General features: G+C 47.4%; 2 protein-coding genes across 5 annotated transcripts in view; one reads left to right on the top strand and one right to left on the bottom strand.

Moving 5' to 3' along the window:
* The window catches only part of LOC123753850 (uncharacterized), a 490,864-nt gene that overhangs the window by 181,507 nt on the left and 291,953 nt on the right, over positions 1 to 17,404 (bottom strand). The window lies entirely within an intron of this gene.
* The window catches only part of LOC123753931 (coiled-coil and C2 domain-containing protein 2A), a 227,823-nt gene continuing 211,250 nt past the window's right edge, over positions 832 to 17,404 (top strand). For 3 of the 4 annotated variants that reach the window (XM_069321189.1, XM_045735932.2, XM_045735922.2), the window contains exons 1-3: positions 832 to 891; positions 4,721 to 4,843; positions 5,520 to 5,630. In XM_069321189.1, the coding sequence (XP_069177290.1) occupies positions 4,751 to 4,843; positions 5,520 to 5,630 (204 nt within the window). In that variant the 5' untranslated portion in view covers positions 832 to 891; positions 4,721 to 4,750. Of the gene's footprint in view, positions 941 to 4,720; positions 4,844 to 5,519; positions 5,631 to 17,404 lie in introns of all 4 variants that reach the window. The other variant, XM_069321111.1, reaches the window with a different exon arrangement.

The raw sequence follows: 17,404 nt of genomic DNA, 5'->3' as shown, positions 1-17,404 counted from the left end.
GTTACACCCTTTCCAGTTTTAATCCCTCCCTTTCCACCCAAGAAGCAAATTAGAGATCAGCCCAAGCTTCGTCTTGAGGCAAAGCTCAACGCCTTAAGCCATATTGATGCTCTGTCCACAGAGCATTCTCTCTCTCAAATTATATACACTGATGGTTCCCTACACCGCACCACGGGTGCAGCTGGAAGTGCAGTTGTCCTTATACTCAATTAGTATTAAGTTTTGCGAGATATTTTTTTTTTTTTTTTTTTTTTTGAGATATATACAAGAGTTGATACATTCTTGTAGAGCCACTAGTACGCGTAGCGTTTCGGGCAGGTCCCTGGAATACGATCCCCGCCGCGAAGAATCGTTATTACAACCAAGTACACAGTTTACTGTTGAGTTAAACAGAGGCTACAGTTAGGATTTTCGCCCAGTAAATCCTCCCCGGCCAGGATACGAACCCATGACAAAGCACTCGCGGAACGCCAGGCGAGTGTCTTACCACTACACCACGGGGACTGACCTTTTAGTCATTAAATAAATAAATAAATAATAAATAAATATGTTTATTCAGGTAAGGTACATACATACATACAAGTGATGTTACATTAATGGATTGATATATAGATAGAGCTAGTACTCTAATGTTTTTCCTGCCCGAAACGCTTAGCGTAATAGTGACTTTAGGCATTGTATGTACTAGCTCTATCTATAAATCGATCAATTTATGTAAAATCTCTTGTATGTATGTACCTTACCTGAATAAACATTTATTTATTTATATTTATTTTATTAAATAAATATTCTAAAACTAAAGAAAACGTAAGTAATGAATGTGGAAACTAAGCGAGCTTCTCCAGCCACAACAAACAACTCCAGCGTAGCTTTCAACAGTTCCGCGTCGACGTTAGTAATGACAAAATTTCCAATAGTTTTCAGAATAGAATTAATGTTGGTAAACATTATATACTTCTTATCACTTGAAGTTTAGGTTATATTAATATGCATTGCCGAGTGCTGATATAACTATATTTTGTTTTAATTTAGAGACTATATTCAGAGTTGAACTATTCATATAGTTCACCTTATGGGGTTTCCTTTGTGGAAGCATTAAGCTTGTTACACAGGTACTACTGGTTTAACCTTGATGACAAGCGGATGTCTGGACGCCTGCTCCACCTGGGAACTGTTGGTTAACAGATTGCTTGTATTGTCCTCTGGGTCACTGCACTTATCTTCCAGCATATCCTCTTCAATGGCCTGCTTTCCAGTACCAGGCGCTCCTATCACCTGGGGGTCATAGGGACGTCGATATAATTTGTTGTTCCGGTTTTCTGGTTGGTTCTACGGGTGCAGGGAGTTTGGTGTTCAGTGCGTGCTTGGCCTAGAAATGCTGGTTGATATGTTTTGTACTCTGGAATGCCTTTGGGGTCACTGGGTGTCTATAGATAGTCTTGCAGTTCCTTGTGTGGGGTGTGTGTTGGCACTCGCCTCCTAGAGGAACACCAGGGTGTTGCCAAACACCTGCCATATGGTGCATGTATCTCCCATAATGCACAAGAGTATTTCCACCAACAGGCAACTTTTACCCTCTAGTCCTGAAGATTTTGTCAATGTATGGGAATGATGGGATGCTTGTGGTCCTGTGTTGTTAATTCCTCTAATCCAATATCGACAACACCAAGCCTGTTAGGCTTATCAATGCCCCCCAGACCAACAACTGATGACCGTCCCCAAGGTACAACCCACAACATGACTGTACTACTGTACAAGGACCCTCCATGGGTCCCAGTAGCAGTCAGTTCGACACGCAAATTCCTGGTTCGAATCCTGGGCGGCATGGAAATGGTTGGGTACATTTCCTATCGCTTCATGTACCAGTCCACCTAGCAGTAAACAGGTACCCAGGAGTTAGTCAGCTTGTTGTTAGGTTGCATCCTATGGAGGGTCGATAATTTGATCCTAGGTGGGATCTTGATATAAGCGTAACATATACTCTATGTATAAACTGGCTGCCTGTCCCCAAATGCAATTAAATATTTAAGTTCACTAACTTCCGGATATCTAATTACTGCTAGGCAAACAGATGCATCAGGTAAAAGAAAACTTATCCAACTCTGTCCCACTCAGTGATTGAATCCAGAATTCTTGGTAGTGTGCTGTGGATGTAGAAAACATTGCTATATGGATCCACAGCATTCACTTGGACTGGTCAGGAGACTGACAGCCTCTTTTCTGGTGGGGTTGGTATATGGGGTACAGTTAGCTTGTATGCAGGTGTCTTGACAATATTTATTATTCAATTGTTAAAACTGTATGTATTGTTGGGATAGGCTAGGTTGGATTAGACTGATTTAGTTAAGTTGGGTTATGGTATGAAGATTTTAAAATTTGTTGGCAAACTGTCTTGGATACAAAGTTATTTGTATTCAAGCTTTGATGGTGCAATTGTTCCTTCACTCTGTCTTCGTATTTTTTTTTTAAAGTGCTACATTGTTATACCTGTACTTGTTTAGTAATTTCTGATCATCATGTTGCCCCCTAATTATGTCTGGTTATAAAGCAGAGTTGCCTCATGTGGGCTAATAAGCCTTCAACAGTTTGTTACTCTTGTATTCTTACATTAGGGTTTATACATTAAAATAATTAACCCTTACCAAGCCTACCCACTCTGACCTGGCATAACCATAGAGAATGGAAAATGGTTGAACTGAGTTGGATGATGTCAAACTAAATTTAACTGAAGGAATTTGAGATTATCTGAGGTGGAGGGCCAGTGGCTGGTCTTTGGACATGCTTAGTGGACAACAATTTTTTTTTTTTTTTTTAGATTTACTGTATTATAAAAGTTATGGTATGAATTGAAAGGCAGTGATTATCAATACAATTGTATTGTAAGAACTTAATGAAAAACTGGCAGTGTCAGAAGTTGTTGCATGCCAAATGTCTGCATACCTGGTCACTAGTCTCCCAGACAAAATGGTATTTCACCCATTTCCCACATAATTATAGCTATAAGCATGTAGTATATATATTTATCTTATAACCCACCATATCCATTTTTTTGGGGGGGAGGGGGAGGTTCAGCAATAGGTACTCTGAGAAAGAACTCTATCAACATCAGAGCCCGAAACTGTTCAACATGCTTCCACTACACATAAGGGGCATAACTGTGTATGAACACAGTTGCCCCTAGTCTAATATAGCGCATATTAGAAACCTACGGCGTTTCATTACATTCAACGCTGGTTTCTTAGACATTAGTGCTATCTAGAGTTGAATATTGTTGCACACTAACAACCCCATTCAAAGCTGGAAAAATTGCTGACCTGGAGAGTGTGCAAAGATCCTTTACTGCTAGAATCCACTCAGATTGGTGAACCACAAATACAGGTCACACATTTTAATTTATTTATTCCTGTAATTATACCACTTCACTCTAGGAAAAATGGCTAACTTTAACAAGCAGGATAACTTTATCATTCAAAGTGAATAATATGTTGTGGTTGTTTATATGAACTCGCAGAAATATTGGTTTTGTGAGGAGTTTTGATGGACCGGGAACCCATCACCCATTTATATCATTGTGCCTGTGGAAAATCTTGATTCACGTCCCAAACAACTACTTTACAAACACATTCTCAGAACACAATTCGTTCGTAGTTGCGGAACTGTCTCTAATAACAGAGTACAGGATAATAATCAATTTGAAGATCCAATCGCAATCCATGACACAAACAACCCAGGCTTTCATTCATTAAATGTTGGGTGTTTACTATTGTAAATGTACTCTACAGTTTGTGCTACATGTTTCTAAGATTATATTTGATAATATGCTCCAATTTGTCACCAAAAGGAATTATGATATCAAATAGCTATTCATATAAAATATTAACAGTAAAGAACAGTTTTCCTCAATATAATTCAAATATTACTTTCTTGAAAATGTAAAAACAAAATATGGTAATTCATGAAACATCTTGGCACCTCGAAAAGTAGTGTTGCAAAGGTTTACCTTCCCTGCCCCTTTAACAAGAAGAAAGAGTTTTGACTGCAACTGTACATGTGCATATTAGATGACCTTCAAGTTTTACAATCCTACATTATTCCCCTTCTGACAAATACTATGACTATGATATAACAGCATAAGGGCATTGTAGAACAATTAAACATGTGTATTAAACAAATTAATGTGAGAGGATAGGTTCGGTTGGTTAGGTATTCTTGGGGGAAGGGACCTCCTCATGTGAATTAAAACTAGCAGGTGGCACTATCCACATTCAGCTGAGAATGTAGCATTCACTTATTGTAAAACCCTGATTATTAACATGTATGATAAATGCATAAGAGAAAACCATATTTAGAAAGTAAGAAACTACCGTAATAATACCTGTAACAAATGCTCTCTAGCAGTGGTGGCTCGTGGAAAAATAAAATGGAGAGACTGCGTCACTGCAAGCTTCACTATTGTACAGCATGAAACCGTATTTTTGTCTAGTTTTAATGAAAATGTTCAAAATTCACTTAAAAATATATTGAAAATAACTCGTAAAGACTTTGTTATGACAGATTTGTTAGTTGGTTATTATTCTAATGTGAGGTTGATGGAGTTATACACCTGGCAGTGAGTGTCTTGAGGGACTGCAGCTCACCAACTCCTATGGGCGAGCCACCACTGCTCCCTAGTCCTAGAGGTATCATGGCTTTGGAAATGGTGATAATTATTTGTTTTCAGTTTGCGGATGGAGAGCACTAACATCTAAGAATGCTAACCAAGTTGGAGGATATTGAGCGTCAGGATGAGGACGGCACAATCAGGTTCATCCCAGCCAGTACAAGATTACAGCTTGGAAAACAGGTCAGTTCACAAGCTGATTAAGAATTCTCTTGTTCTTCAGTGTAGCTGCATATTATGCAAGCTCAGTGCAAGAACACCATTTTATTGATTTAAGAATATAAAACCCGTGTCAATATATATGAGCTCCATATTTCTGAGAATAGCTATGTTCCACACATTGAACTACATTGTATATTTAAATTCCACAAATTACACACTATTGAATAATATTACTGCAAAAAACTAGAAATGAAACAATTCACAGACACTAAAATAATTATATAAAAATGTATTTGGGGCAACCCCTGCCATGTGGGATAGAGAAAGAAGGGATAGACAAGGAGGGAAGGAGGGGGAGAAAGAGAAAGAGAAGGAGAGAGGGGGGTCAGGCAGAGGGAGGGAGGAAGAGAAAGAGAGAGAGAGAGAGGAAGGAAGGGAAAGAGACAGGAAGGGAAAGAGACAGGAAGAGAAAGAGTGGAGAGGGAAGAGCAAGAATAAGGGAAAAGGAAAAAAATGGGTAGAGGAGAGGATGTAAGGTAAAGGATAATATAGATTAGGGTGGAAGGGAGAAGAATTTTTCAAGCTACAGTATATATCTATATAATGTATATCCTTAGATTTTATAGCAGATGAGACTCTGGAATCCTTCAGTTTCTTTTTTGTGATGGAATCACTCAATTTTGTTTTTCTTGATTAGGACGAGAACTTGAGTCAGCCTGGCGTAGCAGGTCCCAGCGGCGGTGAGAGGGAAAGGCCAGGACGACTCAGGAAGAAGTTGACTGCTCGTCCTTTCACAAGATTTGATGAGGTATTTGCCATGATAATTCACATTTCTTTTGATTGCTATTGAAGCATTTTTGTAGTGATATTTTCTATCAGATTATATGTAGGAAGAGCCTAATTATTTTGTATATGGTGACCAAGGCGGTACAGTATAGAAGAATATTCATTACAATACGGTTATCTAGAGGTTATCTTGAGATGATTTCGGGGCTTTAGTGTCCCCGCGGCCTGATCCTCGACCAGGCCTCCACCCCCAGGAAGCAGCCCGTGACAGCTGACTAACACCCAGGTACCTATTTTACTGCTAGGTAACAGGGGCATAGGATGAAAGAAACTCTGCCCATTGTTTCTCACTGGCGCCCGGGATCGAACCCAGATCAGAAGTCCAGTGTGCTGTCCGCTCGGCTGACCGGCTCCTATACGGTGGTGTATAATTTATTATAAAATATAACAGAAGGGTGAGATAAGTGATTCTAGCATGATCTTCTTTATATTTCTTATGTGAAGAATGTGCACTTGAACTCACCATTCTACTTCAACTGATGTTTTAGGCATCCCTGTGTAAAGGAGTCCTAACAGATGTATGGAAAAAGGTTAACATAGTTCCAATCTACTAAAGTGGCAGCAGGGAAAACCCTCTCAATCATAGACCTGTATCATTGACAAGTGTAATCATCAAAATATTGGAAAAAATAATTATAACTAAATGGGTAGAACACCTGACGAAAAAACGATATAATATCAGACAGACAGTATGGTTTTCGATCTGGAAGATCCTGTGTAACGAATTTACTCAGTTTCTTCAATAGAGGTTATCTTGGGATGATTTCGGGGCCTTTAGTGTCCCCGCGGCCCAGTCCTCGACCAGGCCTCCGGCCCCAGGAAGCACCCTGTGATAGCTGACTAACTCCCAGGTACCTATTTACTGCTAGGTAACAGGGGCATCAGAGTGAAAAAAAAACTGCCCATTGTTTCTCGCCGCAACCCGTTCTCGCACTTTTTTACAGTCGATATTGACTTAATAAATACGTGCATATGTGACATACTAAACATACTAGTTTACCTTGAAAAGCTTCATAGAAAACACCGACCTTACCTAACCTTCTTAGTATGTTAAGATAAGTATCTTATTGTTTCGTAATTACAATTATTACTTAACCTATACCTGTAATAGGTTAAGTACAGTAATAATTGTAATTACGAAGCAATAAGATGCTTATCTTAACATACTAAGAAGGTTAGGTAAGGTTGGTGTTTTCTATGAAGCTTTTCAAGGTAAACTAGTATGTTTAGTATGTCACCTATGCACGTATTTAATAAGTCAATATTGACTATACGAAAGTGCGAGAACGGGTTGCTCGCCGGCATCTGGGATCGAACCCAGGACCCCCAGGATCACGCGCCCAGTGTTCTGTCCGCTCAGCCACCGGCTCCTGGGAGAGTCACAGAGATTTTACAGGAAAGAGAAGGTTGGGTTGACTGCATCTGTTTGAACCTAAAAAAAGGCTTTTGATAGAGTTCCACATAAGAGGTTGTTCTGGAAACTGGAACATATTAGTGGAATGGCAGGTAGGCTTCTAACATGAATGAAAAATTTTCTAACTGACAGAAAAATAATGGTTTTAATCAGAGGCAATGTATTATACGAGAAATGTCACAAGTGGAATACCACAGGGTTCAATTCTTGGTAATGTTCATTGTCTACATAAACGATCTACCAGATGGAATACAGAATTATATGAACATGTTTGCTGATGATGCTAAAATTATAAGGAAGATGATAATTGTCATGCCCTTCAAGAAGACCTGTACAAAATAACTGTATGGAGCACCACTTGGCAAATGGAATTTAATGTGAATTAATGCCATGTTAGAGAATGTGGAATTGGAGAACATAGACCCCCCACACAACCTATAAATTATGTGAGAAATCTTTAACCACTGTGCTGCTCGCCCTCCAAGTACGGCACCCCTCTTGTGCGCAGGAAATAAAATCTCGGAAAATTTTTTTGTTTTGTTTTCGAATGTGTTAAAAACCCTTTCCTGATTACAAAAATGTAAAAATATACTCAAAATTGTACATACTTTGGTCACAATGGGGTCTGGAAAATAGAGCGTGACGTCATCAATTGCTGGTCGCCCATGGTGTAGACTCCCAGGGGCAGTCGCATGCCAGGTTCAAGTTGCGCGAGTTGCCACAAATAAATTTTTGTTACTTTTCTGGGGGGAGCCCCGTCGGCTCCCCGGAGCTATCCCAGGCTGATATGCTAATGTCAGACTTTGGCATCAGTCATGTGTATGGAGTTCTTAGGCCTACCGGGGACCACGGCCAGAACCGGGCCCCCTCAGAGAGGCAAGGGGAGCAATGGCCTATAGAAGCCCCCGTGTAGTTGGAAGCATTCTATGTCTGCCATCGACCGGAACAGGCACCCAGAAAGGTAAGCACCCCAAAACAAACCCCTATTCTGGTTAAAATTGCTACCTAAAACCGAACTAGTGGATAGAACTCCCCAACCGAAAACAAGCAAACTAGTGTGACGTCACACACTGCCGCGCCGCTGTCTGCGCAGCTCCCCCCTCCCCGGGAGGGGGAAGGGGGAGCCCCAGACCCCCTGCGCCGGCTACCCACACCTCAGTTCTTGAGGCTGATGCTATAGGCAATGGTCGTGTGCTCTGGCTCCGGTGTCGCTACTGCACTGTGCTTCGCGTGTGGTGTTAGTTTTGTGGGTGCGAGAGCCAGGAGTTATCTTCAGTACTCGGGCTGCATGCGCCTAGGGCTGCCTTCCCTAGGTGCCCTGTAAGTACTGCCCTTGGGGCTTGGGGCCACCTTCCACAGGCTCCTCGGGGTCTGCCTCTGCTGGTCCGTTTTACCTTTCGGTTTTTCGGCCGCCTGTTGGGCTCTTGGGTGTTCTGTTCTCCCTTGTTACCGGCAGGTAAGAGGCAGTTTGCACTGGTAGGGGCGCAGGGTGCTGCTCAGCTTGTATTTCCCGACATCGCGGCCGGCTCTGTTCCTTGGGGTTCGCTGTCCTCTTGCGGGGTTTTGTTTTTCTTTTTGTTTTTGCCTGGTGGGGGGTTCTGTCATTTTATTCAGTTTGTTTTTGCCCTTCCACTGTTCTCCTCGGTGGCGCCCCCTGCTAGGTCCCCGTGAGTGTACACGTCCCTGGGGTTCAGCTTTAGAAGTTTGCTTGGTAGTTTTGGGCGCCGGTTTGCAGCACCCTGCCTGGGACTACCTGAGCGCGAGTCCTCTTAAAGTAAACGTTCAGGACCCTGGGAATCCCCTGGGGGCGCGTGGGTCCGATGGATGTGACCCCGGAGTCCCCACTCGCTGTGTGCGAGTTTGAGGGTTGCTCGGTCCCCTTGTCTCAGGGTGACCCTCATTGTTTTTGCCTCTGCCACGCTGCCTGTTGGGTCGGTGACTCAATTTACCCAATCCTCTGATGATTCTATTCGGGTACAGGCGGCACGTGCGTTGCAGTCTAGGTTTCGTCTGTTGCAACGCGCTCGGTTGGTTGCTTCCCCGGATGCCCCGGGGCTGCCCCACTTTGCTTTTCGAGACCCGGACTTGGGGGTGGGGGTCGCTTCGATCCTGGTTCAGTCCGCACCTCCTCGTCCTTACCCTTCTGTTCGTTCTGGTCCTCCGCCCCTGCTTCCGGCCCCGAAGCGTCTGAGGGTTTCGGGGTCGGAGCAGGGGTTACTTGATCTCGAGACTCGGGCAGCTTCGGGGGTTGCCCCTTCCGGGGGGGCGGCAGAGGCATTCGAGTCTTGTCTCCCAGCCGAAGCTTCAGGGTCTGACCAGTGGGCCCCCCTTCCTCCAGCTTTTCCGGCTGCTCCGTCCTTGTCTTGTGGGGTCGGGGCTTGGGGAGAGGACTCGGCCTCGGGTCCTGTGGTGACGGACCTCGAGGCTGGGGAGGGGCTGTCTTGGGGGCCTTGGGCCCCACTGGACCCCGCCTGGGTTTTTCTTCCCACTGAGCGGGGCTTATTGTTACAAGGAGTGGGGTTTTCTTTCCCCCCCCTCTGCGTACGAGTTGGATTTGGTGTCGGCCCCTCCCCGGGTACGGTTCCGTGTTCCCCCGGGTACGTCGGTTCCGTCCTTCCGGAGGTTTTCGGCTTATCGCATCCAACCTGGTGTGGTGCGAGCGGCCTTTGTAGCTTACCTCCTGCGTGACCCGGATTATGCCTCGGAAATGGATCCGTCCACGTTCAGGTTTGGGACTTCGTTCCCTTTCTGGCTCCGTTACGAGGTTCCGGAGTCGTCCTGGCTAGCAGACTGCCCCTTGTTTGGTCTGGATTCCTGGCATTCCTTCTGTCGTTCCCGCACGCTGGAGTGGCGGGAAGCTTCCACGGTGCTTCAGGTTTTCCTGGGGGGTGAACTTGAGTACCTGAATGAGTGCTTGTTTGCCCCTGCCCTTCCCCGCGATGTGGGCGTTATTCAGCTCCATGTGCAGGTTCCCTCCCTTTCGGCGGCGCTCGTGGCGGAGGACTTGCGCGCTCGGGGCCTTTTGTGTTCGGCCTTGCGGTTCTTTTCCCTCCTGGAGCTGTCTTCGGATTGGCTCGTGGAGGATGAGGGGACGCTTGGGTCCGTCCAGGGGTCCGGCACCTTGTCCTCGGCTGCGCGTTCGTCGGCTGCCTTGTTGAAGCTGTTCACGCCGATTTTGCGGGATGCGGTTTCCCTGTTCTATGCTTCCCGTCTCGCGTGTCGGCAGGCGGTGCTGGGTTCCTCCGTGGAATCTGCTTGGGCTCTGGCTCTTAGGCGTTCTTCACCTTTTTGTCCTCTCCTGTTTGGGGAGTCGGCCGTGGCGCAGTTTATTCAGGCTGCGTCGGCGGCTTGTCGTCCGATGTCGGACTTGTTGGTTTTCCGGGGTTCATTGCCCCTCCTTTCGGATGACTACGCTGTCTCAGGTTCGGCTCCTCTTGGAGCCGGGAGCTTGTATGGTGTCCCTGGACCTCCGGGACGCTTCTTGGCATGTCCCGATTCATCCGCGGTTCAGGGACTGGCTCGGTTTTGTAGTGGGGCGTCTGAGTTACCGCTTTCGTTGTCTCCCGTTCGGGTTGAACCTGGCACCTCGCGTGTTCACACGCCTTACACGGGTTGTGGTGGCTCGTTTGCGTCTCCTAGGTGTTCGGGTGTTGGCCTACCTCGACGACTGGCTGGTTTGGGCTCCCAGCCAGTCAGCTTGCTTGCTAGCCAGGGATTTGGTTCTTTCCCAGCTCGCCGGGTTCGGGTTCTTGGTGAACTGGAGGAAGTCCCATCTGGTTCCCTCTCAGGTTCGGACTTGGCTGGGTCTCGTGTGGGACTCTCGAACCGCCTCCTTGTCTCTCCCTCCGGAGTCTCTCCTGCGGCTGCGGTCCCGCCTTCGTCTGTTTCTGGAGGGCCCTCGGGTCACCCGGCGGTTGCTCGAGGGGCTGTGCGGGAGCCTGAACTTCGCGATGGTGGTCTACCCGCCGGGTCGGGTTTGGCTTCGACGGCTGTTCTGGTTCCTTCGGGGTTCCCCCTTCCGCCTCTCTCGCGATCGCAGAGTTCGACCCCCGGGGGACTTGCGTCGGTTGCTGCGTCACCGGCTTCCTCTTCGGGTTTTTCGGGGTTCAGTGCCTTGGCGCCTACCCGAGCCCTCGCTCGATGTGTACACGGATGCGTCGTCTCTCGGCTGGGGTTTTGTGACCAGTGCTCACCAGGCCGGGCAGGGGCGTTGGGATCCGTCCTTCCGTCGAGCTCACAGTACGGTGCGGGAGTTCGCGGCAGTGTGGTTTGCTCTGGGGAGGATTCGGGTGGCCCGCGGATCGACGATTCGGCTCCATTCGGACTGCTCTCCGGTGGTTCATTGCCTGAACCGCGGGGGTTCGATGCGGTCCTTCTCTCTTTGGGGTTGGTCGCTTCGGGTGACTCGTCTGCTGAGTTCTCGGGGTTTGGCTCTCCTGGCAGTTCACGTACGGGGCGTGTCCAACGTCTTGGCCGACGCCCTGTCTCGCTTCCCCTCTCCACGGAGTGGACGGTCGACGACGAGTCCTTCCGTTGGCTTTGCCAGACGTTCGGGCGCCCCGAGGTGGACCTCTTCGCGTCAGCGTGGTCGCGGCGTCTTCCCGTTTATGCGGCGCCCTTCCCCGATTGCGAGGCCGTCGGGGTCGATGCCTTTCGGCTCGACTGGTCGAGGTGGGGGTTCCTGTACCTCTTTCCCTCGGTTCGGCTGTTGCTCCAGGTCCTAACTCGCTTAGAGACTTACCGGGGGAGAGTTGTCCTTCTGGCCCCTTGGTGGCCGGCCCAGCCTTGGTTTCAGGCGATGGTTGCTAGGTGTCCGAACCCGAGGGTTTTCCCGCGGCTCTGCCTCTTTCAGCAGACCGGGCCGGTACGTCACGTAGCTGGTTCGATCTTCTCCTCGAGTCTTCGCGTATGGTTTTTTTGACTCGAGTCTATCATCTCTATGGTGATCAGGTGGCCTCCTTGTTGGTGTCCCACCTGCGGGCTTCTTCTCGGCGGCAGTATGAAGTTTCCTGGCGGTCCTTCCGTTTCTTTTTGCGTCTTCGTCGTGTTAGCTCCTTGTCTGTTCGGGTGGTCTTGTCCTTCCTCTCGTGGTTGTTTCAGGACCGTCATCTTATGCCTAACACTGTCGCTTCGTATCGTGCGGCGCTGGCGGAGCCGCTTCAGCTTGCTTTCGGTATCAATGTTACGTCTGCGCCGTTTCGCAAGCTGTCTCGTGCATTGTTTCACCTCCGGCCTGCTCATGCGTCGCCTGAGCCGTCCTGGTCTTTGGACAGAGTGCTCGCTTTCCTTTCATCTCCTCGTTTCGTTGTGGCCCCTTCGGTCCAGGATTGTTTTTCCAAGGCACTTTTCTTGTTGGCTTTGGCCTCTGGGGGTCGGGTAGGGGAGCTTCATGCTCTCCTCCGGCGCAGGGGTTTCTGCTCTTTTGGTCGTGGTGATAGTTTTGTTCGTTTGCAGCCGTCTCCTTCTTTTCTGGCGAAGAATGAGACTGCTGCGTTCCGGAGGGGTCCATGGGTGGTTGATGCTTGGTTGGTCAGGCCGGGGGTGCATCATGTTTTGTGTCCGGTTGTGGCGCTTCGCCGTTATTTGCGCGCCACAGCTTCTGCGTCCGGGGACGCGCTGTGGGTTGATCCGGTTTCCCTTCTTCCCTGTTCGCGGGTTCGGGTCTCTCAGGTCGTCCGCAGGGTTATTAGGTCCAGCCAGCCTGCGGTCTATCCCCGTGCCCATGACGTTCGTAAGTTCGCGGCTCTTGCTGCCGTCTTTGGGAATATGTCTTGGTCTGATATTCGGGCGCGGGGATTTTGGCGGTCGAACAGGGTCCTGGCTGCTCGTTACCTTGTGAATGTCCCTGGGCCTCGTCGGACCTGTGTTGCTTTGGGTCGGCGTTTGCAGCCAGTTGTCTCGGCTTCGAGTTGAGGGGTGGGCGACGACCGCCTCCCGGGTAAGTCCCTCTTTTTCTGTCTGTGGGTAGTTAGCTCCGGGGAGCCGACGGGGCTCCCCCCAGAAAACCAGCGTTGAATGTAATGAAACGCCATTTTCTGGGTGAGTCCCGGAGGCTCCCCAGCATCCCTCCCTCCCTCCGGTCGGCGGTTTTTCGCGTTTTTGACATCCAGCCTCAAGAACTGAGGTGTGGGTAGCCGGCGCAGGGGGTCTGGGGCTCCCCCTTCCCCCTCCCGGGGAGGGGGGAGCTGCGCAGACAGCGGCGCGGCAGTGTGTGACGTCACACTAGTTTGCTTGTTTTCGGTTGGGGAGTTCTATCCACTAGTTCGGTTTTAGGTAGCAATTTTAACCAGAATAGGGGTTTGTTTTGGGGCGCTTACCTTTCTGGGTGCCTGTTCCGGTCGATGGCACACATAGAATGCTTCCAACTACACGGGGGCTTCTATAGGCCATTGCTCCCCTTGCCTCTCTGAGGGGGCCCGGTTCTGGCCGTGGTCCCCGGTAGGCCTAAGAACTCCATACACATGACTGATGCCAAAGTCTGACATTAGCATATCAGCCTGGGATAGCTCCGGGGAGGCTCCGGGACTCACCCAGAAAATGGCGTTTCATTACATTCAACACTGGTTTTTTGCGCACAGTTCCAAATACATTTATTTTGTTTTTTCTTGCCAATCCTATGTATAATGACCACGTACACTATATTATGGCAGTAGAACATCTGTACTGTCCGAAGACATCATGTTACATGCATCACATATCTTGCACATATTTCTAATGTATCATGCTCATTTGTGTATATTTACAAAATTTTTACACACTGTACAGTATCACACACTATATACATACACCATCAACACACTCACTACTCCGCGAGTGTGTGATATGCTGCGAAACAACTAACAGAGCATAGTGGAACTTTGCACTCAACGCACCAAGTGCTGATGCATTTTCACTTTTGTTCTCTACAAGTAGGGTTTTTACATACAATACAGGCACTTTTACCCTCTTTTTGTGATACTGTGCCAGGCATATACTCGAGTATATATATGCCTGGCACCGAGCATCTATGTGTACACCGAGCATCTCGTTACCTTTCAGCCTGTCTGGAGCTGTGTGTGGCATTGTTGCTGGCATCCCGTGCGGTGCAACAGAGCCCTCCTTGCCATACTTTATGAGCAGTTGTGGCACAATAGCAACACTGAATGTCTGTATTGGCGGTCTCCTGCCTGACTTTACCAGATACATATTGAAACAGTTGAGCACTGCAACATCAATGATGTGGAAAAAAGACTTTTTCGTCCACTTCACAGACTTATGCACGCACTCTACGGCACCAAACATCATGTCACATTTATCTACTAGGTGCATGTTCACGTTGTAGTCTATGACACAATCGGGTATATATATAGGGAAGCACGTTTGAAAGTGGACTTTGCCACTGTCCAACATGGTACCGGTGTGAATTGTTGTCAGCATATTCACCTCGCGTCTGTCCCTCCACCAAACTGATAGCATATTGTCCTATTGTGCAGCTGGCAATCACCCACTGCAGTACCTATGCCAAACACTGGCATTTCCTTCCTGTGGGCCTTCACAGTGCCACATACGCCAATGATGTGGGCAAGGAGGTATCTGGTCAACAAGGGGCTGGTATAGTAGTAGTCAGTGAACAGTCTATGCCCCTTGTTCAGCAATGGTTCCATCAGGGTTTTGACGACACTGCCGGAGAACCCATGTTCATCATGAGCTGGTATGTCGACGTCTGTACCTGAATACAGTATCATGTCCATGATGATACCAGTTTCACAGTCACATAGCATGAAGAAGTTTAGTCCAAATATGTGGCGCTTTGTTGGGATGTACTGCACGAATGCCAGTCGCCCCTTGAACAGTACAAGCGATTCGTCGATTACCACATTCTATCCTGGCACAAAATAGTCACAGAACTTGCCTCTCATGTCACTGAAAACCGTCCGTACCTTCCAAAGTCTGTCGTGTCTGTCCTCAATTACATTATTTTCAAAGTGCAGGCACCTGAGAAGCAACAAGATCCTATTACGTGACATGTACCTGTTGAACACTGGGTATGGAACAAGGCTGTCTTTGCTCCAATAATCCTGGATGATGTGTTTCTCACAGTTTTTCCTGATCATGCTCAATGCAAGAAACACGTACATTTTGTAAATTGCTGTGTCCTTCTATCATGTCAGGCAAGAGGCAGGTAAAATGCCGGCATCTATGAGGCTGTGAGTGTATCTGTTCGTCTTGGTCACAAGATGGTCATGAATTCATTATCAAAATGCACCAGAAAATAGTCTATTTCAGCCATATCCTCACCTGTATACGGAAATAATGGTGTTACACCAACATCGGTACCATCAAAAGTTGGCATTTGTGGAACAAATGTGGCACAGTCCTCCACACAAGTACACCCGGTTATCTTGAGGTTATCTTGAGATGATTTCGGGGCTTTAGTGTTCCCGCGGCCCGGTCCTCGACCAGGCCTCCACCCCCAGTTTGGTTTTGGCGCCAACACCACCATGAGCACCAAAAACATGGCTCCATCGTCTGGTGCTGGAGCTGCGTGTGGGGTATGGTAGGAGATGAGGCTGATCTGCGTATCGTAGGCCTACCACGAACACCTGATGTAGAGGGACCACTATTGTCATTGTCCTCTAGCTGCGTGACACGCTGCCGCTTGCCGCGACGTGTTGTTGGGGCAGCAAAACCCCGCCTGGTAACACCCTTGCTGCTCGTACTCGGGTCGTCAACACTACTTGTATCGGAGCCTATGTCACTGAAGCCCGAGAATGATTCATCGCAAGTACTATCACTGAATAAACTTGCATCAGGGGACACACATGGTAGTGGTGACTCTAACGGTGTTGACCCAGGGTGGCGAGGCAGGCTGGGCAAGGCGCGTGTACTGTACACACACTCAACATCATCCACCTCAGTCTTTCCCTCACTCGTATCAGACCTCTGTGTAAGGTCTTTCTCTGGATCATAGTCTAAGTCATCATACAAAATGTCGCATATTTCCTCCCCAGAGACTCGTTTTCCATGACCGCAGCTGACCGTGGAGCGAGCGCTTGAAGACGATTCTTCAAACATGGTTGCTTCTTTGAAACTGAGGCTTCCCACGGCCGTGGGGCATGCTGGGATTTTCAGCCATTTTGGTGAGGGGGGTGACGTCATACTCTTAGCGTCGTCTGCTGGCTTCTGTGTGATTTCTCATGCAGTGTATCAGTGTATGGTGGCTACTATGCTGTTTGGACACAATTCCAGCTTACTTGCATAGTTGTGGTGAATAAAACATGTAGATACGAATACATAACGTGTGTAAATAGTGTAATAAAAACAATAACAGTATGGTGGGAAGAGGAATGTTGGCGAATAAGGTGTAAGGAGTAAGCTAGGGGTGAGAAGGAGTGAGGGGAGAGCTGGATGGGTGGGGTAGGTCACACTCGTGGAGTTCTAAGTGTGTTGATGGTGAATGTATATAGTGTGTGATAATGTATAGTGTGTAAATAGATTGTAAACATAAATAAATTAGCGTGATACATTGGAAATACAGTATGTGCAGGACATGTGTACACATGTGTCATGCACGTAACACAGTGTCTTCGGACAGTACGGATGTTCTACTGCCGTAATATATTGTACATGTTCATTATACATAGGATTGGCACGAAAAAACAAATAAAATGTATTTGGAACTGTGCGCAAAAAATGAACAAAAATATATTCGTGACAACTCACGTATCTTGAGCCGGGTGCCCTACTAGCCCCGGGAGCATACGCCACGGGCGACCAGGGATTGATGACATCACGCGCAAACTTACGGACCCCATAGCAGCCAAAGTAAGTACAATTTCGACTTTATGTTAACATATCCATACTCAGAGAAGAGTTTCTGACACTCAAAAAAACAAAGAATTTTTTCCTGAGAATATATTTCCTGCGCACTGGGGGGGGGGGGGTGGGGGTGCCGTATTTGGTAGCCGAGGATTCCAGTGGTTAACTCACACCTTTAACTCTCCTGTGACCGACCCTATTCGCCATCGGTCACTGTAAAGTACTCATTTTCTTCAAAGTCGAAGGTGGTGGCAGCATTAACCCTTAACATATGGCAAGTTTTGTGAAATATATGATAAAGGCACAAAAAAATTTATACCAAAACAGAGATGCAGAACTAGGAAACAGGATTGGTTCAATAGAAATTGCGAGAGGGCTAGAGACCGAAAGACACAAAAATGGAATCAATACAGGAAGAGGCCGAACCCCCAAACATACCAGCGATACAAAGATGCGAGAAACAACTACACGGCAGTGAGGAGAGAGGCAGAAAGAAATTTTGAAAAAGGGATTGCGGACAAATG

The sequence above is a fragment of the Procambarus clarkii genome, chromosome 1 (genome assembly GCF_040958095.1).
Source record: "Procambarus clarkii isolate CNS0578487 chromosome 1, FALCON_Pclarkii_2.0, whole genome shotgun sequence".
Classification (NCBI taxonomy): domain Eukaryota; kingdom Metazoa; phylum Arthropoda; class Malacostraca; order Decapoda; family Cambaridae; genus Procambarus; species Procambarus clarkii.
The sequence above is the reverse complement of the archived record's forward strand: the minus strand, read 5'-3'. Positions and strand labels throughout refer to the sequence as shown.